This window comes from Ornithorhynchus anatinus, chromosome 7 (genome assembly GCF_004115215.2).
Source record: "Ornithorhynchus anatinus isolate Pmale09 chromosome 7, mOrnAna1.pri.v4, whole genome shotgun sequence".
Lineage (NCBI taxonomy): Eukaryota > Metazoa > Chordata > Mammalia > Monotremata > Ornithorhynchidae > Ornithorhynchus > Ornithorhynchus anatinus.
Window position 1 is genome coordinate 56065090 of NC_041734.1, and position 25739 is coordinate 56090828.

Consider the following 25739-nt stretch of genomic DNA (forward strand, 5'->3'; position numbering starts at 1 on the left):
CTCCGCCGCTCTCGCTCCACTAACCCACAGCCCTGGATCACCTCCTCCGTCCGCCTCCTACGCTCCTATGCTCGAGCTGCTGAGCGCTGCTGGCGAAAGTCCAAGCACCAAGCCGACCTCACACACTTCAAATTTATCCTTTCCTGCCTTAACTCTGCCCTCTCCTCCGCCAGGCAAAGCTTCTTCTCCTCCCTCATCGACACCCATGCCCGTCACCCCCGCCGATTGTTCCGGACCTTTAACTCTCTCCTTAGGCCCCCTGTTCCTCCCCCTCCCCCATCTCTCACCCCCAATGATCTGGCCACCTATTTCCTCACGAAAATCAACACGATCGGGTCTGAGCTCCCCAAAGTCACCCCTCTGCCTCTCCCCTCCCCCCCAACGACCCCCTCCCCTACTTTCCCATCCTTCCCTGCAGTATCCTCAGAGGAGATCTCCTCCCTCCTCGCAAGTGCCACCCCCTCCACCTGCGCCTCGGACCCCATTCCCTCTCACCTTCTTAAAACCATCGCCCCTGCCCTCCTCCCTTCCTTAACTTCTATTTTTAACCACTCAATCTCCAAGGGCTCCTTCCCCTCTGCCTTTAAACATGCCCACGTCTCCCCCATCCTAAAAAAACCCGCTCTTGACCCCACTTCCCCCTCCAGTTATCGTCCTATCTCCCTACTACCCTTCCTTTCCAAAATCCTAGAACGAGTCGTCTACAATCGATGCCTAGAATTCCTTAACTCCCAATCTCTCCTAGACCCCCTCCAATCTGGCTTCCGTCCCCTCCACTCTACCGAGACTGCTCTCTCTAAGGTCACCCGTGACCTCCTTCTTGCCAAATCCAATGGCTCCTACTCCATTCTGATCCTCCTTGACCTCTCTGCTGCCTTTGACACTGTCGACCATCCCCTCCTCCTCCATACCTTATCTCACCTTGGCTTCACGGACTCTGTCCTCTCCTGGTTCTCCTCTTACCTCTCTGGCCGGTCATTCTCGGTCTCCTTCGCTGGAGCCTCCTCCCCCTCCCATCCTTTAACTGTTGGAGTTCCTCAAGGGTCAGTTCTTGGCCCTCTTCTGTTCTCCATTTACACTCACTCCCTCGGTGAACTCATCCGCTCTCACAGCTTTGACTACCATCTCTACGCAGATGACATGCAGATCTACATCTCCGCCCCTGTCCTCTCCCCCTCCCTTCAGGCTCGCATCTCCTCCTGCCTCCGGGACGTCTCCACCTGGATGTCGGCCCGCCACCTAAAACTCAACATGAGCAAGACTGAGCTCCTCATCTTCCCTCCCAAACCTGGTCCTCTCCCAGACTTCTCTATTACCGTGGATGGCACGACCATCCTTCCCGTCCCGCAGGCCCGCAATCTCGGTGTCATCCTTGACTCGTCCCTCTCGTTCACCCCACACATCCTATCCGTTACCAAGACCTGCCGGTTTCACCTCTACAATATCGCCAAGATCCGCCCTTTCCTCTCCACCCAAACGGCTACCTTACTATTACGGGCTCTCGTTATATCCCGGCTAGACTACTGTGTCAGCCTTCTCTCTGACCTCCCTTCCTCCTCTCTCGCCCCGCTCCGGTCTATTCTTCACTCCGCTGCCCGGCTCATCTTCCTGCAGAAACGATCTGGGCATGTCACTCCCCTTCTTAAACAACTCCAGTGGTTGCCTATCGACCTCCGCTCCAAACAAAAACTCCTCACTCTAGGCTTCAAGGCTCTCCATCACCTTGCCCCTTCCTACCTCTCCTCCCTCTCTCTTTCTACCGCCCACCCCGCACGCTCCGCTCCTCTGCCGCCCACCTCCTCACCGTCCCTCGGTCTCGCCTATCCCGCCGTCGACCCCTGGGTCACGTCCTCCCGCGGTCCTGGAACGCCCTCCCTCCTCACCTCCGCCAAACTGATTCTCTTTCCCTCTTCAAAACCCTACTTAAAAATCACCTCCTCCAAGAGGCGTTCCCAGACTGAGCTCCTCTTCCCCCTCTACTCCCTCTGCCATCCCCCCTTTACCTCTCCGCAGCTTAAGCCTCATTTTCCCCTTTTCCCTCTGCTCCTCCACCTCTCCCTTCCCATCCCCACAGCACTGTACTTGTCCGCTCAACTGTATATATTTTCGTTACCCTATTTATTTTGTTAATGAATTGTACATTGCCTTGATTCTATTTAGTTGCCATTGTTTTTACGAGATGTTCTTCCCCTTGACGCTGTTTAGTGCCATTGTTCTTGTCTGTCCGTCTCCCCCGATTAGACTGTAAGCCCGTCAAACGGCAGGGACTGTCTCTATCTGTTGCCGACTTGTTCATCCCAAGCGCTTAGTACAGTGCTCTGCACATAGTAAGCGCTCAATAAATACTATTGAATGAATCTCTTTGGTGAATCAAGAAAAATGGCAGGTTCTGGGCCCACCCCTCATTCTTTCTTGAGGTGTGGGTGTGCGTATGCAAATTAATCACTTCCTACTTTGAATCGGAAGCAGTTCCACTTGGAATCAATATTTCAAATGTTTTCTCTTTGTTTCCTTGTAGAGCGTTAGACTACGGATTCCCAAATCAGGTAAAACTTAAGTCTGACTCCTACCAAAATGCTGCCCATTCTCTAATCAACCCTAATAATGTATGAGTTTAGTCTAATAGTTTAATCAATTAATAATATTTTACTGTCCTATTTGTAACTTATTTTAATATCGGTCTCCCTCTGTAGACTAAGCTCCTTTATTTTATTTTACTTTCCGAAGGGCTTAGTATAGTGAGCCGCCTACAGTAAGCGCGCAGTAAATGCCACTGATGAGCGTTTATTTGAGAGAAGGCCTCCTGCAGGAGATGTGGTTTTTAGAAGGGCTTTGAGAACAGGGAGAACATTGGTGGAAGCAAGTGGACAGGATGAGAATGGGGCACAGTAAGTGGATTGGCTTTAGAGGAGCATAGTGGGCAGACTGGGTTGTAATAGGAGAGGAGAGAGGGTAAATAGGAGGGAGAGAGCTGACTGAGTGCCTTAAAGTCGATCGTCAGGAGTTTCTCCTTGATGTCGAGGGGAATAGTCAGTCGGCAGGGAACGTGTCTGACAATGCTACTGTATTGTACTCTCTCAAATGCTTAGTACAGCGCTCTACACATAGTAAGCACTCAGATACCATTGACTGATTGAACACGCAACCACTGGAAGATTTGGAGGAGTGAGAAAACATAAGCAAACTGACGTTTTAGAAAAATGATCCAGGCGTCGGTGAACTATGGAGTGCAGAGGGGAAAAGCTGGAAGCAGGGAGGTCTGAGAAGAGACGGTTGGAATAGCTGAGTTGGGATATGACAAGTGTATGAACTAGCAGAGTAGCCATTTGGGTGGAGAGGAAGGGGTGAAATCTTGAGGTGATGTGAAGAAAGAACTGACAGGATTTGGTGATTGACTAAATAAGGTTGATTTTGAGACAAGACAGGTTGGTAGCGTTATCAACAGTGATGGGAAGTTGGGGGAAGAAGATGATTTGAGAGGGAAGATGAGGAGTTCAGTTTCAGACATTTTGATCTTGAGGTGCCAGCGGGACATTCAAGTCAGAGAGGTAGAAGAACTAGGAGAGGACTCTCAAATCTTCCCGGTCATAGTGTATACTTCAAATTTGAAGCACAAATGTGTGGTCTTTCTTCTTCCTTTCCCATCATCTGTTTGGAGTAGAAGTATATACCTCAATATTTTTTATGAGGAAGGTTGTTGCTTTCCATGAACAGTTGTGTTCATCGTTGTCGTCAATTGTATTTTTTATGTCTCAACTGCGTGTGGAACACTATGCTAAGCAACAGAGAGAACACGCCCAAAGCAAAACAAATAATCCTTACCCTTATGGAGTTACACTCTAATGGGGGAGACAAGCAAATATAAAATATTTACAAATATTGCTAGCAGGAGAAATAAGGATAACCTGGAGTAGCAAGTGGCAGGGTGAAAAAGACAAATAATTGAATGTGTGTGTGTGTGTGTGTGTGTGTGTGTGTGTGTTGAGGATAAGAGAAAGTAGAATGAGGAGGGTAGGCCAAGGAGGCAGGTGTAAAGTGAAGGAGGAGCTGCACACACATATATATACATATCTGTAACTTCTTTATTTCTACTAATGTGTGTCTCCCCCTCTAGACTGTAAGCTCGCTGTAGGCAGGGAATGTGTCTCATATTGTTATAGTGTACTCTTCCAAGAGTTTAGTACAGTGCTCTGCACACATTAAGCACTTAATAAATACGATTGACTGACCGCTGACTGACTGATTGACTGACTAGAAAGAAGGGGGAGTCCAAGCTGGGTAAAGGGAGAGGGACCAACCTATGTCTTTGAGCTCTATGGATTTTTGCATATCCATAATGTTCCCAGTCAATTCAGATAGACAGGATTGTACACTCCATTCATAAAATGCCAAATGGAAGGGTGATGTAATGCAGCTCTGATTCTTCCCATTTGTAGTCAAGAGTAAAAAATCAAATCTTATTGTATTATTGTCTCCTTGGAAGTGATCACTTCCACTTAATGCAATGATCTGCACATAGCAAGCGGTCAGTAGATACCATTCAGCTTCAGCTGATTATTTCAGTTTACCTCCAAACTGAAGTGGTCTATGTGGGAGATGAAACAAACCCTAGTGCTTAGTTGTGTTTTCAATTTGAGCAGGAAATGAGTTGCCTCTGGTGGTTGGGGCCCTATTACTTGGGGTAGTGTGAGCAGGACCTCATTTTGTTTGGGAAACTTATTCATTCGCTTTCTTGGTGTTTGGTACATAAATACCATTTAACTACTGATTGAAAGAATTCTTTCATTTTTTCTTACCTCAGAGAAACGTCGAGATAGTTCTTCTTCCCCACCTCCTCCACTCCCAGAAAGAACACGGGAGTCCTTCTTCCTTGCTGATGAAGACTGTAAGTGGCATTATCTTCTCCTTCTCTCCCAAAAGGAGCTTAAATTTGTCATTTTAGAAAGAGTGCTATTTAAGAAGGCGGTAAAACCAAACCAAACAAGGACTCCATACTTTGGAAAAGATAAAGAAATATACAGGATGTTTGGAGAGCAAATGTACAATGGAGAAGTACATCAGTCTGCACAGGAAATATGAGAACATTAGAGAAGCAGCATGACCTACTGGAAAGAGCACGGGCCTGGGGGTTAGAGGACTTGGGTTCTAATCCTGGCTCTGCCATTTATCTGCTGTGTGACCTTGGGCAAGTCACTTTACTTCTTTGTTTCTTCATCCGTAGAATGTGAATCTGTGGACCTGTTTCCCTCCTAAGGAGACTGTGAGCCCCATATGGGACAGCAACTATGTCCTGCCTAATAATCTTTAATCTACCAGTGCTTAGAACAGTCCCTGGCATGTAGTAAGTGCTTAATAAATGCTACAATTATTAGAACTGTTGCCTAAAAAGACCCTATAGAAGTTAAAATAAATTACTGACTGAGAAAAGCATACACATTTAAGCAGGAACAAGTCTGCTAATTCTATTGTATTGTACTCTCTCAAACGCTAACTACAGAGCTCTACACATAGTAAACACTCAATAAATACCATTGATTGAGTGAATGAAGAAATTATGCAAATGCCTATGTAAATGCATACGTAATGTGCCTGTATTTTATCAACTGTCTTGTGTTAGGTGTGGAGGCCCAGCCCGTAGAAACTTCTTCCACCAGCGGCCCTGGGAATTCAGAAAGTACAACATCTAAACACTCATCAAAGAGTAATGGAAAAGGCTTCAGGAGGAGTAAGGTAAAGTCGGAGAGAGAGAGTTGAAGGAATTTTCGAGTGGTTTCTTGCAGAGCTGACTTTTTCTTTCTCCCCCATAAAGGAGCCAAGGCTCTGTTGGAATTTCTGCATTAGATCTGGAGCTAAAGGCCATTGAGGTGATGCAGTGCAGTGGCAGCATCTGATGGCTCCTGGATGGGAATTGGGACGAGGAGGCTTTGCAATCTCCAGAAGCTATAGCCCGGCTACAGCAGCTCCAGACTTCCAATTCCCACTTGGTCTCCGGAGCAACCTCAGGCGCTCCAATGAGCCCCAGGGATGAGGCAGGCAATACAGTTCCTCCTCACTGGGCTCTGGAGCCGGGAGCAAGGCAAGCCTCTGGCCCAGCTCCAGAGCCCACTCAGAATGATGAGACCCTGCTGGGCCAGCGATATGACAGGAGGCGAGAGGGGGAGCTGACATCCTGGCTCCACTTCTCACTTTTCTCTGACTGTAAAGAGCTGGGCAAGATAGCTTCCACTGTCCATTCTTTATTATTACTATTATTATTTTTAGAACAGCGTTTGACACATAGTTAGCTCTCAACAAATACCATTCTGCACCCAAAGATGTGAGGACAAAGATAATGATCAGAGAGACAATCCCATGGGGGCAATGTCTTCCTTCACCTCCATGTGAGACAGGGAATGTATCCCACCTAATTCTCTTGTACCTGGCCCAGTATTTAGTATAGTGCTTGGTACATAGCATTTACCATATATTATTACTATTGTTGTTCTGGTCAGATTTTTTTTTCCAAGATGCTATTTCCAGGTGGTCTCTGCACTGCTTTGAGGAAGCTTTACTTGCACTACTTTTCAACTCTAGGAGATTCTTTGTATGAAGAATTCTTTGTATTCTGTTTTCAAGACACTTTTCTTTCTACTTGGTTCAAGTTTAACTTCATGATGAAAAGAATATATTTCCTTTTCTCCCCACAGAGTATGAAGCTTTTGCGCAATATGAAAAAGAGTGAGTATTTACAGTTATTTTGAGATGCTTGTATAATTTCATATTCTGCATAGTAATTTCATGATTTATTCCACATAGCCTGACTTGGTAAGAAAGCATTATGATCCATACTTTATGCATGAGGGATCCTAGGTATGGAAAGATTTGGCTAACCAAGGATCATATAAAGTTAACTGCAGAAACAAGGGTCTTCTAACCCCTAAAGCATTTTGTTGTACTTCTCACATTTACAGCCCTATCTGAACTTGTCGATTATTGCTTCATTCTCAGATGTTAAAATGAGTTCTAATACTACCTTATCTGTACATAATACTTAACACCAGAATGCTTTCAGGACACTAAGAATATCAAATTAAGGCTGACCCTATCCCTATGAGAAAGGTAGGGAAAATATATTATGACCTCTACTATAAATGTAAGAAAGTCTGGGGTAGATGTGACAACTGAAACCCAAAGGCTAACTACTCTGTCAAAGGTCTCGGAGGGAAACTGAATTAGAACTCCTGGATTCTTGATTAACAGCCCGGTCTTGAAACATATATTCCACCCATCTCTCTCTGAACATCTCTCTCACAAATATGTGTTCAGAAAATGCATCTGAAAACTAGCTATGTTCAGGGTTGCCATTAACAGCACTCTCATGTGTCTGTTTATTGTTATATTGTACTCTTCCAAGCACTTAGTACAGTGCTTTGCACACAGTAAAAGCTCAATAAATACGATTGAATAAATGAATGAATGAATCTCAGATACCAGATTAATTCATTCAGTAGTATTTATTAAGCGCTTACTATGTGCAGAGCACTGTACTAAGCACTTGGAATGTACAATTCGGCAACAGATAGAGACAATCCCTGCCCATTGACGGGCTTACAGTCTAATCGGGGGAGACAGACAAAAGCAATAGCAATAAATAGAATCAAGGGGATGTATACCTCATTAACAAAATAAATAGGATAATAAAGATATATACAAATGAGCAGATGAGCACAGTGCTGAGGGGAGGGGAAGGAAGACGGGGAGGAGCAGAGGGAAAGGGGGGAAAGGGGGCTTAGCAGAAGGGAGGTGAAGGGGAGGGCAGAGAGGCAGCAGAGGGAGCAGAGGGAAAAGGGGAAGCTCAGTCTGGGAAGGCGTCTTGGAGGAGGTGAACTCTCTGTAGGGCTTTGAAGAGGGGAAGAGAGTTAGTTTGGCAGAGGTGAGGCGGGAGGGCAAATGTGCCTTTGCCACAGTGGAAGTAACAGATGAGCAGAAACCCCTCTCTAAACTGTAAGATCTTTGAGAGCAGGGAATGTGTCTACCAACTCCAATTTATTGTACTCTCCCAAGTGCTTAGTACAGTGCTCTACACATTGTCTTGTCTTATGCTGTCGAGTCGTCTCCGACCCATAGCGACGCCATGGACACATCTCTCCCAGAACCCCCCACCTCCATCAGCAATGGCTCTGGTAGTGGATCCATAGAGTTTTCTTGGGAAAAATCTGGAAGTGGTTTACCATCTCCTCCTTCCGCACAGTAAACTCGAGTCTCTGCCCTCGACTCTCTCCCGTGCCACTGCTGCCCAGCACAGGTGAGTTTAGCGCTCCAGAAATACCATCGATCGATTGATTTTTGTACATTACTCAGGTTATCGATCGATTAATTATATTTATTGAGTGCTTTACTGTGCACAGAACACCATACTCAGTGTTAGGGAGAGTACCATACAACAGAGTTGGTAGATATGAGGTTGTGCAACGTAATGTAATGATTTCCTAGAAAGCCTTCTACAGAACTCTGTACCTAGAGTGTGCCTATGGGAAGGGGGGCCCCTGAGTCCCCACCCTTGCCTCAGACTCTTTTGCTTCCTCTCTCAAGTCCCCCTGAACACGCGTACTGCTTTCGAGATAAAGGATGTGGCAGGAGAAGCTGATGTGAAGGAGGCCTTCCCCAATTAAGCCTTCTTTTCCCTGACTACCTCTCCCTTCTGCATCATCTATGCAACCTGGATCCATGCCCTAAGGACACCCCCCCCCCCCCCCCCCCCCCCCCGCAACTCCCAACTCCACAGTTCTTGAGTACATATCTGTAAATTATTTATTTATATCAATGTCTGTCTCTTCTTCCAGACTGTGAGCTTAAGGGGGCAGGGAACATGTCTACCAACTCTGTTGTACTCTCCCAAGTCCTTAGTACAATGCTCCACACACAGTAAGCGCTCAATCAATACTACTGATTGATCGATTAAAATTAAAACACCACCCTTAAAGGTGTTCAGTGCCATACTATTAGCAGACGAGGAACAAACCAGCTGAAAACTAGACAAGTGACCACCTTTGTTGCATTAATATCAGAAAATCTCCTGAATTTGAACCTCTTTAATTTGGAATTCATGATAATTCTGATTTAATTTTATTGTAGAAATACATAAGTTATTGTAGAAAATGGTTCTCACTGAGGGGTAGAGTCTGCTAAGCAGAGAGAAGTGAGAAGGAATAGGATGAAGAAAAATGAGGGGGAGATGGTGGAGTGAGAAAGAAAGAGAAGAGAGAGCCCTTCTGAGTCCTCTGTAACACCAACAGTAAATCAATAAATGGTATATATTGAGCACTTAAAGAATGCAGAATACTGGACTGAGCACTTGGGAGAATACAGATAACAGAATTGATAGATACATTCCCTGCCCATGACTTTTCAGATTATTCTGAGAAACTCTTAGTTATTGCTTCCCTGGAAACATGGTTTTAAGTGGGAAATTTTTAAACCCAGGCTGAATAACTCATATATTAAAAATTGAGGAACAAGAAAAAACCACATTCAAATAAAAGAAAAAAAAGCACTTCAACAATTTAGGCTTTTCATAATTCGGGTTGATCATTCTCTCATTATTTTTGTTAATTATTGGCATTGGTATTATTTTTGTTAAGCACTTACTATGTGTCAAGCACTGTTGAAAGCACTGAGGTAGATAAAAATTAATCAAGACGGATCCAGTCCCTATCCCACCAGGGGCTCCCGTTCTAAGTAGGAGGGAGAACAAGTACTGAATCTCCATTTTACAGATGAGGAAAGTTTTATCCAAATTAGAGAGGTTTTCTATATTTCAATTAAGGATCATGTTTTTATCTCTACGAGGCTTTTTTGGCCCAAAGATGTAAGTACATGCTCGATTCTTCTTACCAGCTTTCTCTTTTATAGGCATTACTGCGATGTTTGCTTCATTTTATCCATCCTAGTATGCTGTTACACAAGAGTGCTATTTAAAACACCCAGAAACCTAACCTCAGACATGTTCCTTTTGAAAACAGTCACAGCAAAACATATTGTGAAACAAATGTGTTAATTTTACAAAATACGCAAAGCAGTGACACATTTTCAGATTTCACCAAGTGTTATTAGTAATAATAGCCTACTGCTTACTCTTCTGTTACACTGTACTGAAAACAAATCCCACAGATATTGTATGAGGGGAAATTCCCTCTACAGTAATTTACTAATTCAGTATTAGCATTCCCGCAACGAGAGCTTTAGAGACCTGGGCGAAGTTGGTAAAATATGTTTTTCAACTGATAATTACTGAGCGTCCACAAGATGCTTAGCTCTGTAGTAAGTGTACTGTGGGTTTGGAATACCTAAGAGAGAAGTCAGTTCCTGCCCTCAAGAGGATTATACCAACCCGTACGATTAAGTATCTGTAAGATTCAATTCTGAAAACCCCAATCCACTCTTAAACATGCCAACCTGCCCTTCTCAACAGTCTCCTGCTCCAAATCCACAATCCCATTTCCTCAGTTGATTTAAGAAAAGTTGTCTTGCCTGCTTTTAAAATCTAACCTTTTTACTTGTGCCATAGACATCATTCCATCTCATTTCTTAAAAACATTTCTTTTCCTTGCTACCGTCTTAATAATAATAATATTTAAGCACCTACAGGGTGTCAAGCACTGTGCTAAACACTGAGGAGATACAATATAATCAGATCAGACAAAGCACCTGTCCCACACGGGACTCAGAGTCTAAGATGAACAACAAGTATTTAATTTCCATTTTACAGATGAGGAAACTGAGGCACAGAGCATTTAAGTGACTTGCCCAAGGTCACAGAGCAGGCAATTGGCTGAGCTGGGATTAGAACCCAGGTCCTCTGTCTCCCAAGCCCACGCTTTTTCCTTCAGTCCATTATTCTTTCCTTGCCTCCATCTTAATAATGGTAATATTTAGGCAGCTACGGTGTGCCAAGCACTGTGCTAAACACTAGGGTAGATACAAGATAATCAGATCGAACACCTTCACAATATCGCCAAGATCCAGCCTTTCCTCTCCATCCAAACTGCTACCTTGCTGGTACAAGCTCTCATAATATCCCGACTGGATTATTGTGTCATCTTCTTCTCTGATCTCCCTTCCTCTTGCCTCTCCCCACTCCAGTCTAGTCTTCATTCCACTGCCCGGATCATCTTCCTACAGAAATACTCTGGCCATGTCACTTTCCTCCTCAAAAACCTCCAGTGGTGGCCTATCAACTGCCGCACGAACAAAAACTCCTCACTCTTGGCTTCAAGGCTCTCCATCACCTGGGCCCCTCCTACCTCACCTCCCTTCTCTCTTTCTACTGCCCACCTGGTACGCTCCGCTCCTCTGCCATTCACCTCCCCACGTTCCCCCTTTCGCTCCCCTGGCCATGTTCCCCCTTTCACTCCCCTGGCCCTGTTCTCCCTTTCGCTCCCCTGGCCCTGTTCCGCCGCCGACCCCTGGCCCATGTCCTACCGCTGTCCTGTAACCCCCTCCTTCCTCACATCCACCAAACTAACTCTTCTCTTCAAAGCCCTACTGAGAGCTCACCTCCTCCAGGAGGCCTTCCCAGATTGAGCCCCCTTTCCCTCTCTCCTCCTCCCCTCCCCATTCCCCCTTCTCCCGCCCTCTGCTCTTCCCCCTTCCCCTCCCCGCAGAACTGTGCATATTTGTATATATTATTTATTACTCTATTTATTTTGTTAATGATGTGCATATATCTATGATTCTATTTATCTTGATGATATCTACGCCAGACTACTTGTTTTGTTTTGTTATGTTTGGCTTTGCTGTCTGTCTCCCCCATTTAGATTGTGAGTCCGTTACTGGGCAGGGATTGTCTCTATCTGTTGCTGAATTGTACATTCCAAGTGTTTGGTACAGTACTCTGCACATAGTAAGCGCTCAATAAATACGACTCAATGAGTGAATGAATGAATGAATGAACACAGTATCTACCCCACACAGGACTTTCAGGGAGAACTCAGAGAGAAGTTAAGTGACTTGCCAAGGGTCACACAGCAGGCAAGTGGCAATCAGGATTGGAATTTGGGTCTCCTGATTTAATCCTGTGCTCTTCCCACTAGGTTCCCCTACCTCCTCATCTTCAATGTCTTGCTCACTGGCTCTGTCCCCTCCGCTTTCAAAAACGCTCAGGTCTTTCCCATCCTAAATTAATTTTCTCTGGATCCACTACATTCTCTAGTGGCTCATTTATCTTCCTATTCCTGTCCAAATTCCTTCAATAGGCTGTAACTACCAGCTGCCTTCACTTCCTCTCGCCCAACTCTCTTCTTGACCTATTACAATCTGGGTTTCATCTCCTTCGCTCTGCAGTAGAGTGTGGTCACCAAGGACTCCAGTGAGCTCCTCTTACCAAAACTAGTGGACTCCACTTTGTCCGAATCCTCTTCTGTCTCTCAGCTGCCTTCAACATTACTGTCCACTCCTTTTTCCTAGAAATGCTCTCTCCCCTTGGTTTCATCAACACAATACTAACCATTTTCTCTCCCAACGTCTCTAACTTCTCCATACTCCTTTTCTGGCTTCCTTCACCTCCCACCCCTTAACCCTGGCAATCCGTATTCCTCTTGTAGGTTGCTCTTCATTCATTCATTCATTCATATTTATTGAGTGCTTATTGTGTGCAGAGCACTGTATTAAATGCTTGGAAAGTACAATTCAGCAACAATACTTCCCCTCACATGGCTTTAGCTACAGGGAATATGTTTGTTTATTGTTATATTGCACTGTCCCAAGAGCTTCAGTACAGTACTCTGCACACAATAAGCACTCAATAAACACGAATGACTGAATGACCGACTATCACCTTTATGCGGATGACTCCCGAATCTGCCCCGCCAACCCTGACCTCCCACCGTCTTTGTAATCTCTCATTCCCTCTTGCCTGACGAACAGCTCCACGGGAATGTCCTACTGACGGTTTAAACCCCTCGTCTTCTTTTCTAAACCCTCTTCTCCATTTAACGTCCCATCACAGACTACTAGTCCACCCAGAAGCTCATAATCTTGTTCTCATCTCTGATTCATTTCCGTCTTTGAACCTCTCTTAATCGATCACTAAATCCAGTCACTTTTTTTTCTCTACAGTATTTCACAGATCCTGCTCTTTCTTTCCACACAAACAGCCACAACCCCAATTCAAGCATCTGTCTCCTAGACTACTGCAACCAGTCTCATCAGAGATCCCCTGTCTCTGGCCTTCCTCCCTTCTTCAGGCTATACTACATTTTTCTTTCAGCATCATCTTCTTAAAATGTTTCTCAGAATGAGTCACTGTATTCCTCAAAAACCTCAATTGGCTGCCTGTTTCCCTACAAACCAAAGACTTCAAAGTTCTCTACCAGCCAACTCCTTCTAACTAACCTTTTTACTGTAAGAAGAAGCATGGCCTACTGGATAGAGCATGGGGCTGGGAGTCAGAAGGACCTGGGTTCTAATCCCGGCTCTGCCACTTGTCTGCTGTGTGACCTTGGGCAAGTCACTTCACTTCTCTGAGCCTCAGTTACCTCATCTGTAAAATGGGGATTAAAACCGTGAGCCCTACGGGGGATAGGGACTGTGTTCAACCAATTACCTTAGGGGAAGTAGCATGACTAGGGGAAGCAGCGTGGCTTAGTGGAAAGAGCACGGGCTTGAGAGTCTGAGGTCGTGGGTTCTAATCCTACCACTGCCACTTGTCAGCTGTATGACTTTGGGCAAATCACTTCACTTCTCTGTGCCTCAGTTACCTAATTTGTAAAATGGGGATTAAGACTGTGAGCCCTACGTGGAACAACCAGAGAACCTTCATTCATTCATTCTATAGTGCTATTGTTTTAATGAGATGTTCATCCCCTTGATTCTATTTATCGCTATTGTTCTTGTCTGTCCGTCTCCCCCGATTAGACTGTAAGCCCGTCAAAGGGCAGGGACTGTCTCTATCTGTTACCGATTTGTACATTCCAAGCGCTTAGTACAGTGCTCTGCACATAGTAAGCACTCAATAAATACTATTGAATGAATGAATTTATTGAGCGCTTACTGTGTGGAGTGCACTATACTAAGCGCTTGGAATGTACAATTCGGCAACAGAAAGAGACAATCCTTGCCCAATGACAGGCTCACAGTCTAAACCTTGCATCTACCCCAGTGCTTAGAACAGTGCTTGGCACATAGTAAGGGCTTAACAGATACTATCATTATTATTATTATTACCATCTATTCCAGTGCTTAGGACAGTGCCCGGCACATAGACGGTGCTTAACAAATAACACAGTTATTATTATTATTATAACCCAATCTTGACCTTCTATCTCTGTTCCATTCCTCATTTCCCTGCCTGGAATTCCCTCTCCCTTCAATTCCACCAGACCATCTCCCTACCCATGTCCCAAGCCCTTCTGAAGAGCTAACTTCCTCTAGGTGGCATTCCCCAACTAATTTCCACCGATCCTGGTCCTGTCACCCACTCAGCCAAGCCAACTCTTACAAATACATCACCACACAGTTCTGTATTTACTTTTCCATCCTCTTACTGTTAATTATTGTGCCTATACCTTTTCTCTTATTCTTCCTGTTTGCCTACAACCTCTCTGTCCTCTAGACTGTAAGCTCGTTGGTCAGGGAACACGTCCATTAATTCCATTGTATTGTACTCTCCCAAGTTGCAGAATACAGTGCTCTGCACATAGTAAACACACGAAAAATACCACTGACCGATTGACTTGTTCCCCCCCCCCCCCCATTAGATTGTAAGTCCCTCTCAGGTAAGGACCAAGCCTTTAACTTTTACTGTACTACTTTATCACGTGCAAAGTAAAGTGCCCTTCTAGATTCTGAGCCCGTTGTTGGGTAGGGATTGTCTCTATCTGCTGCCGAATTGTTCTTTCCAAGCGCTTAGTACAGTGCTCTGCACACAGTAAGCACTCAATAAATACGATTGAATGAATGAATGAATACCCTTGGCCACAGTAGGAAGTACAAAAAAATTTTTGAATGAACGAATGCCCTATTCATTCATTCATTCGATCACATTTATTGAATGCTTACTGTGTGCAAAGCACTGTACCAAGCGCTTGGGAGAGTACAATATAACAACAGACACATTCTTGCCCACAGCAAGCTCACAGTCTAGATGGGAAGACAGAAATTAATATAAACATATAAAGTTACATATATGTGTATATATATATATACATATATATGTGCTGTGGGGATGGGAGGGAGGATGAAGGAGCAAGTAAGAGCAGTGCAGAAGGGAGTGGGAGAAGAGAATAGGAGGGCATAAATAGGGAAGGTTGGTTGGAGGAGGTGTGCCTTCAAGAAGGCTTTGAAGTGGGGTAGAACAATTATGATCTGAGGGAGGGCGTTCCTCTTGTAATACATGTAATTGTCCTTGTCTTTCATAAAGTTTTTTGAATTTTTATTGTTTCTTTCTTCCTTATGTGTCAGTTGCCCATTCCCTCTCCACTCCCTTATTCTTAGATAGTGAAACCCTTCCATGAGGGCCAGGGATCAGGTTTACTTTTCACTCATGTATTTTTCCCCAACACTTAGTACAGTGCTTTGTATAAAGTCAGCACTTAATAAATTTCACTTCTACTATTAAATGGGTGGAAAAATATCTCTCCTATCCAGGCAGGATAGACTTTCTGGGGTCAAAAGGTCTGGATCAGAACAGTTAGACTGAAAGAGGCTGACTCAGTTATGGAAGACAAACAGAGGAGAAGATATGGATATTTTCCAAGGAAGAATGAATATAGAAAACAGAATTAAACTGGCCTAAGAGGAAGAGAACGCAAGTAGAAAGAGGTGGATCGATGTACAAAATCTAAAACTGAATGGTTTTTATACCAGTCAACCAATCAGTGGTATTTACTGAGTGTTTACTCATGCAGAGCACTGTATTAAGCACGTGGGGAAGTACGGCATAACAGAGTTGGTAGACTTGTTCACAATGAGCTTACTGTCTAGAGGGGGAGCTTATAGTCTATCACATGCCACAGACTGAAAATAGCTCAGAAAAAAACATTAATTAATTCATTCATTCAATAGTATTTATTGAGCGCTTACTACATGCAGAGCACTGTACTAAGCTCTTGGAATGTACAATTCGGCAACAGATAGAGACAATCCCTGCCCAATGATGGGCTTACAGTCTAATTGAGGGAGACAGACCGACAAAAACAAGACAACATAATCGCGATAAATAGAATCAAGGGGATGTACACCTCATTAACAAAATAAATAGGGTAATAAAAATATATACAAATGAGCACAGTGCTGAGGGGAGGGGAAGGGAGAGGGGGAGGAGGAGAGGGAAAGGGGGCTTAGCTGAGGGGAGGTGAAGGGGGGAAAGGGAGAGGGAGCGGAGGGCGGAGGAGGAATAGAGAGAGAGCAGAGGGAGCAGAGGGAAACGGGGAAGTTCAGTCTGGGAAGGCCTCTTGGAGGAGGTGAGCTCTCAGTAGGGCTTTGAAGAGGAGAAGAGAGTTAGTTTGGCAGAGGTGAGGAGGGAGGGCATTCCAGGACAGTGGTAGGACGTGGGCCAGGGGTCGACGGCGGGATAGGTGAGAACAGGGGACGGTGAGGAGGTGAGTGGCAGAGGAGCGGAGCATGCGGGGTGGGCAGTAGAAAGACAGAAGGGAGGAGAGGTAGGAGGGGGCAAGGTGATTGAGAGCCTTGAGGCCCAGAGTGAGAAGTTTTTGTTTAGTGCAGAGGTTGATAGGCAACCACTGGAGGTTTTTAAGGAGGGGAGTGACATGCCCAGAGCGTTTCTCTCCAGGCCTACATGATGCCAGGAATATCCTTTCGGGAGAGCCAGGCTGGGGATGGAGGCAGCCAGCCCCCTGCCTCTTTCCTGCTGAGGGCTCGGACAGTGGTATGGAGGCAGTCTGCCCTGGCACATCCAGGGTTATGAACCTCATAGTTACCATCAGGTCTCACTACATCACTAATCCACCCATCTCATCTGTGGCAACCGGGAGGCAAGCATTACGATCTTCATTTTACAGGTCAACTTAAGCACGGCAGACCTAGGAATCACTGGCCTCTTTCTCCCTTCCCTTCCCTCTCTCTGTTTCAGTAGGATTTCTAGGCAAAATCAGTGTCATGGGTAAAGTACTTAGGTTTATATTAAATAATGAGGTTCTCATTGCTCAGACCTTAGGAGTTCACCTTTAACGTTAGTCTTCAGTCTATCGGGATGACAAAACTAATCTCTCTTTCAATGAAGCTAAAATAGCTTATTTAGAGTCAGGATAATAGGGTTTCAAATCAACTCTGACCAGAAACCCTGAGGTACTAGTACAGTGATGATCGATCAGTCAGTGGTATTTATTAAGTGACAACTGACTGCAAAGCAGAGTGGCTCAGTGGAAAGGGTCTGTGCTTGGGAATCAGAGGTCGTGGGTTCTAATCCCAGCTCCACCGCCTGCCAACTGTGTGACTTTGGGCCAGTCACTTCACTTCTCTGTGCCTCAGTTACCTCATCTGTAAATGGGGATTAAAAACTGTGAGCCCCACGTGGGACAACCTGATCACCTTGTATCCCCCCCAGCACTTAGAACAGTACTTGGCACATAGTAAGCGCTTAACAAATACCACCATTAATTAAAGCACTGGGCTTAGCATTTAGGGGAGTAGGCCAGAAGCAAGACACATATTCCATGTCCTCAAGGAATGTCAAATCTAATGGGGGGAGACAGGAAAAAATGATTTATAAAGCAGAAGCGGGTGAAAAGACAAGGATATAAAAGATAGTAGTACAAATATAATTCAATAACTGAAAACACAGAAATTTACGCAGATAAATTCATTCATTCATTCAACAGTATTTATTGAGCGCTTACTATATGCAGAGCACTGTACTAAGTGCTTGGAATGTACAGTTCGGCAACAGATAGAGACAATCCCTGCCCAATGACGGGCTCACAGTCTACACGGGGAGACAGACAGCAAAACAAAACAGAACAAAACAAAAACAAGAGAACATCATCAAGATTAATAGACTCAAGGAGATATACACCTCATTAACAAAATAAATAGAGTAATAAATAATATATACAAATGAGCACAGTGCTGAGGGGAGGGGAAGGGGGAAGAGCAGACGGTGGGAGGGGAAGGGAGGAGGAGCAGAGGGATGTATAAAAATGCTAGGGACAGGATAAAATAATAATAATAATTTGATATTTGTTAAGCGCTTACTATGTGCCAAGCATTGTTCTAAGCACTGGGCAGATACAAGGTAATCAGGTTGTCCCACGTGAGGATCATAGTCTTAATCCCCATTTTCCAGATGAGGTAACTGAGGCACAGAGAAGCTAAGTGACTTGCCCAAAGTCACACAGCTGATAATGCATAAGAACATTTAAGGGTGACTGCTGGGTGAATGGAATTCAGGTACTGTGAAATCATCAAGTAAGGTTTATTGGGTTTTTTTTTTTTAGAAGGGCTTTTTTTAGAAGGGACAGCAAAGTCGAGTTGGAATGGACTTCCAAGGCCAGGGGGAATAGCGTGAGCAAAGGGTTGGAGGCAGAAAAGTCCTGAGCAAGGTTTAGGAAGAAGATAAACTTGGGAGGAGTGAAACAGGCAAACTGTCCATAAAAATCGGAATAAAAAGGAGAATTAGAATGGTATTTGGTGAGCACTTCTTATATGCCAAATACTGTACTAAGCACCGGGGTAAATAATCAGGTCCTACATGGAGCTCACATGGAGCTCACAGACTATGTAGGAAGGAGACAGGGGTTGAATCCCCATTTTCCAGATGAGGGAACTGAGGCTCAGAGAAGTTAAGTGATTTGCCCAAGGTCACCCAGCAAATGAGTGGCAGTATTAGAATCCAACTCCTCTGATTCCCAGGCCCATGTTCTTTCCACTAGGCCAAGCTCCTTCATATGGGCTGGTTAAAGAGAGTCAGTATGAATTGTTTATAATAATATCTCTTGAGAAGCAGCTTGGCTCAGTGGAAAGAGCATGGGCTTGGGAGTCAGAGATCATGGGTTCAAATCCTGCTCCGCTGCTTGTCAGCTGTGTGACTTTGGGCAAGTCCCTTCACATCTCTGTGCCTCAGGTACCTCATCTGTAAAATGGGGATTAAGACTGTGAGCCCCACGTGGGACAACCTGATCACCCTGTATCCTCCCCAGGGTTTAGAACAGTGCTCTGCGCATAGTAAGCACTTAACAAATGCCATTATTATTATTAATATCTATTATTATTAAGGACCTATTGTGTGCAAAGCACCGAAACTGCAGGAAATAACACGTGGGTGAGAAATAGACATGGCCCCTGGTCCCCAAGGAGCATAAAATCACAAGAACTGACAATATAAGGTTGGGGGAGCTGGTAAAAAAACCAATTGTGATTTACAGCTTGATATTAAGAGAGATGGGCAGCACCTGGAGGTTGACGAGGGCTGAAGATCAGGATGCCAAGTGACATTTCAAGGTGCACACCCATACGACCTATAGTAGTGTAGACAGAAGGGAAGAGAGCTTGAAGATGGACAGACCAAGGAAGGGGCTGATAGAGTAATCTCATCATGATATGACAAGAGCTAGGACTTGGGTTGTAGTTATTACCAGCAGGATTAAACAGTGTGAGAGCGGAAGAAGTCAGAAGACATCAAGGATGACACCAACTCTGTGGGCTTCTGGAACAAGGAGGGTGGGGTTGCGACCGACTGAAATGAGAAAATTAGGAAGAAAGGTGAGAAGTTGAGCTTCAGATAGGTTAGGGTCGAATATGGCATTCAAGCGGTGATGTCCTGGAGACGAGAAGAAATGCAGAATTGCACAGTAGGAGAATGTCTGGGGCTGGAGATCTGTGGATCTGTACAGTCACACTTGTGTCTGTGACCTTTGAGCATTTGATATTTGCCCCACCCTCAGCCCCAACGGCATTTATGTACATATCTTTATATTGTAGATTAGGATTATATATTACCGATTAGCTATTACAGGAGAGTTGTCCTCTAGATGGTGAGTCTGTAGGGGGCAGGTAACGTGTCTGCCAAGTCTGTTGGATTGTACTCTCCCAAGTGTTTAGTATAATGCTCTGCACATAGTAAGTGCTTAATAAATACCACTGAATGATTGCTTGCTCGATTAGAGAGGCAGATTTGGAAGTCATCCAGGTAGAGGTGGTAAGTGAAGCTGTACATGACAGATTGGCTTCTTGATACCCCACCCTCAGTTAGCATTTGGAAGTGGAAGAGAAGTTTTGAATATCTAACAGTATCTTCATTTGTGACTTTATAAATTAACCAGTCACTAGTCAGGAATTACATATATCTTACAATTATAGATCACTCCCGTTGTTGGGTAGGGAATGTCTCTATCTGTTGCCAAATTGTACTTTCCAAGAGCTTAGTACAGTGATCTGCACAGAGTAAGCGCTCAATAAATACGATTGAATGAATTCCTGATTTTCTGGCCCTAAGCATGTTAATCTGGATCACTGTTGTTCCTTTTCTTTACTTGAAATATTTTCATGTATTTCCAGGTATCTGTAACTCATCCCCACCTGTTAAACCAAGAGAATCTTCAAAATTGAACTTCACCAGCTCCTTCCTGAACTTTGGTATGATTTCTTCTTTTTTATCTAGGTCATATATATTGAATTTGAAGCATTAGTTTTTGGATTTGCTTTCAAGTGGCAGAGGCAGACCCTTTACATTTAAGATCTTTTCTCATAACTTTCCTCTTTTAAGACCTAGTAGTTTACAAAATTACTTTTTGTGCAACCAAGTCCCATAAAAGGTGGATGCCTGGCTTGCTTGTGGAAAATGGCTGTTTAAGACGAATGGAGCAGGAAGAGAAGTTCAAGCGATGTGTTTTTCTGGCCATACAACAAAATTAGAACTAGCTCGAAAGTACTACATAGTGGAAAAAGTTGGAAAGAATGGTATAATTGCTGCTGTCTCTTCCTTTTTTTACTCATGAAATGGTAGAAAATGAAATGTGTTTGTATTAAATTTGATATTTTAAGTTGCTCACCTAACTGCATGTGTGTTGTAAGTCCATAATTTTATGATGATACTTTGGGTTAATTGGAAAAAAATGTAAATTATTTTATCAGCTACATTTAGTATCACTGAATACTCTAGATTAGCCTAAAAAGCTTAGAAAATGAAAAATGGACTGGACAACTAAACGGCTAAGAGCAGGATAACTCTAAAGGCAAAAACATAATTGTGATATTTGTTAAGCATTTACTATGAGCCAGGCATGGTACTAAGCAGTGGGGTGAATACAAGCAAATTGGGTTGAACCCACTCCCTGTCCCGCAAGGAGCTCACAGTCTTAATCCCCATTTTACAGATGAGGTAATTGAGGCCCAGAGAAGTTAAGGATCTTGCCCAAGGCCACACAGCAGACAAGTGGCAGAGGCGGGATTTGAGCCCACGTCCTCTGACTCCCAAGCCTGAGCTCTTTCCATTAAGCCACGCTGTGCCATCTTTAATCAGTATTGTAAAATGCACTGGAACCTGAACCTAGGACAGATCAACTAACAAGGTTAAAAAAAATTTCGACTTCAGGGTGGTGAACAGTTAGATCTGCAATTAAGAATTGGTCAATAAAAGAAACAGGAGACTGAAAGAGAGAGACACTTGATTTGGCAAATCTTAAGATAGCAATTATTTTTCTGAAATTAAAAACCTCCCAGTGGCACTGTTGGGTACTAATGGGTACCCAATGGCTACTCTTTTTTCTTTGGAGTCTCCTCAAAATACCTCACAGCAGTACTATTGGTGGTCTTTTTTTCTCAAAAGTTTATTAAAATAATAACTTTGGTACTTTGTTAAGCCCTTACTATGTGCCAAGCACCGTACTAAGTTTCTTGGTAGATACAAGATAATTAGGTCCCACATTGGTCTTATAGATGAAGTAGGAGAGAGAACAGGCATAGAATTCCCACTTTCCAGATGAGGAAACTGAGGCCCAGAGAAGTTAAGTCACAAGGTCACAGAGCAGGTAAGGGCCAGAGCAGGATTAGAACCCAGGTCCTTTGACTCCCAGGCCCATGCTCTTTCCACTAGGGCGTGCTGCTTCTCTATAATATCCAGAGTATATCTTTTATAATCTTGTTTTTGTTGTATTCATTGACCTTGTAACATGTCGAATGAAAATTCATCATGAAAATGTATGAGAATATAAGAATAAATATAAGTATAATCATTTCACTGTTTATGTTTTGCTCTTAGGTTTTGCGAATCGTTTCTCAAAACCCAAAGGACCAAGGAATCCTCCACCAACTTGGAATATTTAATACAATTTGAACTTTTATAAGAAAGTATATTTGTTACGATGCTGCCATAAACTGCACGTATTTCTCCAAACAAAATCACCATAGTGGTGAGGAGTGTGTTCTATAATCAACAAAACAGCAGTCAAGGTCTAAGATGATGAGATGGATAACTTTAAATTAAAAGTGGAATGTTCAATAGAGGCAGGCAGCTTAACACTTCCTATTCATTAACATCAGACTGGAAACCACAAAATTTAGCATTTGCGTTCATATGAAGACTATTTTATGTGAAAACAGTATTTTTTTTTTATTCTTGGGGGAAAAATGTTGTTTTTCACTTTGCTAGAATGTGATAGATTTAACATTTATATAATAGTTGATGTTGGATCATATCAATTTAAATATTATGATGTGATCATTTTCATGTTATTATATATTTATTTTCTATTCTGTCAAATAGCTAAACAGACTAAAATATTGACTATTAACAGAGAACCTAATAGAATAAATACCCAAGAGTTCTTCAGGGAATATTTGCACATAAAATAACAAAATGACTTTCTATTTCTTCTTATAATATGATTTTGAAAAGAGTTTGCGATAGAGAGTAAACGATTATTCTTAATAAAGAATCGGAGTGATGCTAAATCTTCTTGAATTGACTTTGAAGGTATTTAATCTGATTATCAGATAAACTGAGAATTTTAATATGAACTGACTAGTGCGACCGAAATAAATAAATAAATGTAGACTGGACTTTGAGAATGGATCAAGGAAATATCTTTTTCATAGTAGTTTCCCAGTTTCCCATTCTGTCCCTAGAATGGAATTTGCTATTTAACCTGTGATGACCTAAATCTAACTGGACTATTTTAGGTGAATTGTCAGCTCTAGAGCATTTCTCTAATAGCAGAGAAACCATTTTACTATTGTTAATAGACATACAAATGAATCTTTACTCCCGTGTGTTCACTGATTTTTCTGTCTGCTCCTCTGCCCCCTTTCCTTTCTTCTCTTCCTGTAATTACCTTGCTGTCATTCTCCTCTACACCCCTCTCAGACTCATCCTATGTCCCATAACTCTTCTTTTGGTCTTTCTGGCTCGGCTTTTATTTACTCTCTCTGTACTTATTTACTTATTTCTCCCTTTCCACATCCTGAGACTCTAGTCTTTTTGTCCCTCTTGTCCTCTGACTTGCCCTATTCCGCTTATCTTTTGTCACCCTCTCTGGTCTTCCTTTTCCTTCCCTTCTGTTCCTCTCTTCCCAGTGCCTTGTAACTGCTCCCTTTAGCTCACTCTCCCTGACCCTCTTCCAGTTCTTTTCCATTCCCCCCTATTTTTCTTTATTAATTATTTTCCATCATTTATTGAATGCACTATAATGTGCAGAAACTTGTACTAAGCACTTTGAAAAGCACAATGAAATTTAGCAGACACAATCTAAAATGCAGGGACCCAACATATAGCAGAAGTCCAATCCTTCCAAAATTACCAAAAGCATCCATAATAAGAGGACTGACTAATAAAGAACCTCAGAAACCATTCAGTAAATTGTTTCTCCAGGGTGACTTTCCTGTCTTCAGAGTTCATAGTTTGACAATTTCCCAAATGGTTTGAAGGCTGCGTGACTGACTCCTTAATCACTCACCCAGTGACTGAAGTGGGATGCACTGAAGTGGTGATAGGGGAATCCATCGTTGGTATCCGTGGGGTGCTTACTCTGTGCAAAGCACTGTACTACCTGCTTGGGAGAGTACAGTAAATTAGACAACCTCCCTGACCTCAAGAAGTCCATAATGTAGCAGGATAGATGGACACTGAAATAAATCACAGGTAAGGAGAAGCCTCAGAGTTCAATGGTAAGGATGTAAAGCACTCTGGGGCTGGGGGAATGAATGCCCAAATATTCATGTATTCATTCAATAGTATTTATTGAGCGCTTACTATGTGCAGAGCACTCTACTAAGCGCTTGGAATGTACAAATGGGTAACAGATACAGTCCCTGCCCTTTGATGGGCTTACAGTCTAACTGGGGGAGACAGACAAAAACAATAGCAAATAAATAGAATCAAGGTGATGTACATCTCATTAACAAAATAATAGAATCAAGGTGATGTCCATCTCATTAACAAAATAAATAGGGTAATGAAAATATCTGGGTGACGTGGAAGTGCTGGAGTGGGAGTGGGTAGGGAGAGGGAAAAGTGTGGGAAGGTGAGAGATTAACCAGGGAAGGCCTTGTAGTGATGTAATTTTAGAAGAACTGTGAGCTCGTTGTGGGCAGGGAATGTGTTTTTTATACTGTACTTCCCAAGTGCTTAGTATTGTGCTCTACACACAGTAGACTCTCAAAATAAATGAATGCTTGATTGACTGAAAATGGGAAAACTGGTGGCCTACTGAATGTGAAGTGGGGAGAGAGTTCCAGGGAGGAGGGTGGGCACAGTGAAAGAGACAAAAATGAGACAATAACTTGAGAGGAGCAGTGTGGTCTAGTGGAAAGAGCATGAGCCTGGGAATCAGAGGAACAGGGTCCTCCCTGCCTCCAGCCTCTCCTCTTTCCAGTCTATATTTCATTCTGATGCCTGGATCGTTTTTCTAAAGCATTATTTTGTGCACGTCTTCCCACCCCTCAAAGTTCTCCAGTGGTTACCCAGTCCTGAATTGATAGCAGCTTCCAGGCACTCGATCAGCTCTTTCCCCACTACTTATCCTCAATCAATCAATCGAGAAGCAGCAAGGCCTAGAGGAAAGAGCACAGACCTGTGAGTCGGAGGACCTAGGTGCTAATCCCAGCTCTGCCACTTGTCTGCTGTGTGACCTTGGGTAAGTCACTTACCTTCTCGATGTCTCAGTTACCTCATCTGTAAAATGGAGGTTAAGACTGTGAGCCCCACACGGAACAGGAACTCTGTCCAACCCAATTTGCTTGCATCAACTCCAGTCCTTAGTGCAGTGCCTGACACATAGTAAGTGCTTAAGAAATCCATGATAATAATAATAATTAGTAAGCACTTAAAAGGGTGTAAACTGTAGATTACTGGGAGAGGAGTAATTGTAGACCATACATTCATGGGCCGGGATCACATCTATAGACTCTGGTGTATTGTACTTTCCTAAGCATTTAGTACAGTGCTCGGCACACAGTGAGTGCTCAATAAATACCATTTTTTTAATGGTATTTGTTAAGTCCTTACAAAGTGTCAAACATGGTTCTAAGCACTAGAGTAGGTACAAATTAATTAGGTTGGATAAAGTCCTTGTCTTGCATCGGGCTCACAGTCTAAATAGGAGAGACAATACTTATTTAATCCCCATTTTACAGATGAGGAAACGGAGGCACAGAGAAGTTAAGTGACTTGTCCAAGGTCACTCAGCAAGCAATTGGCAGAGCCGGGATTAGAACCTAGGTCCTCCGACTCACAGGTCTGTGCTCTTTCCTCTAGGCCTTGCTGCTTCTCGATTGATTGATTGAAAATAAGTAGTGAGGACAGAGCTGAT

The 25739-nt window shown here is 43.5% G+C and overlaps 1 protein-coding gene across 2 annotated transcripts in view; it reads left to right on the forward strand.

Moving 5' to 3' along the window:
- PTPN22 (protein tyrosine phosphatase non-receptor type 22) overlaps positions 1 to 22985 on the forward strand; it is a 62920-nt gene extending 39935 nt beyond the window's left edge. For both annotated transcript variants that reach the window (XM_029069948.2, XM_029069949.2), the window contains exons 16-21: positions 2519 to 2546; positions 4802 to 4885; positions 5618 to 5730; positions 6687 to 6717; positions 20491 to 20568; positions 22193 to 22985. In XM_029069948.2, the coding sequence (XP_028925781.1) occupies positions 2519 to 2546; positions 4802 to 4885; positions 5618 to 5730; positions 6687 to 6717; positions 20491 to 20568; positions 22193 to 22257 (399 nt within the window). In that variant the 3' untranslated portion in view covers positions 22258 to 22985. The remainder of the gene's footprint in view (positions 1 to 2518; positions 2547 to 4801; positions 4886 to 5617; positions 5731 to 6686; positions 6718 to 20490; positions 20569 to 22192) is intronic.
- Positions 22986 to 25739: the final 2754 nt, after the last annotated feature.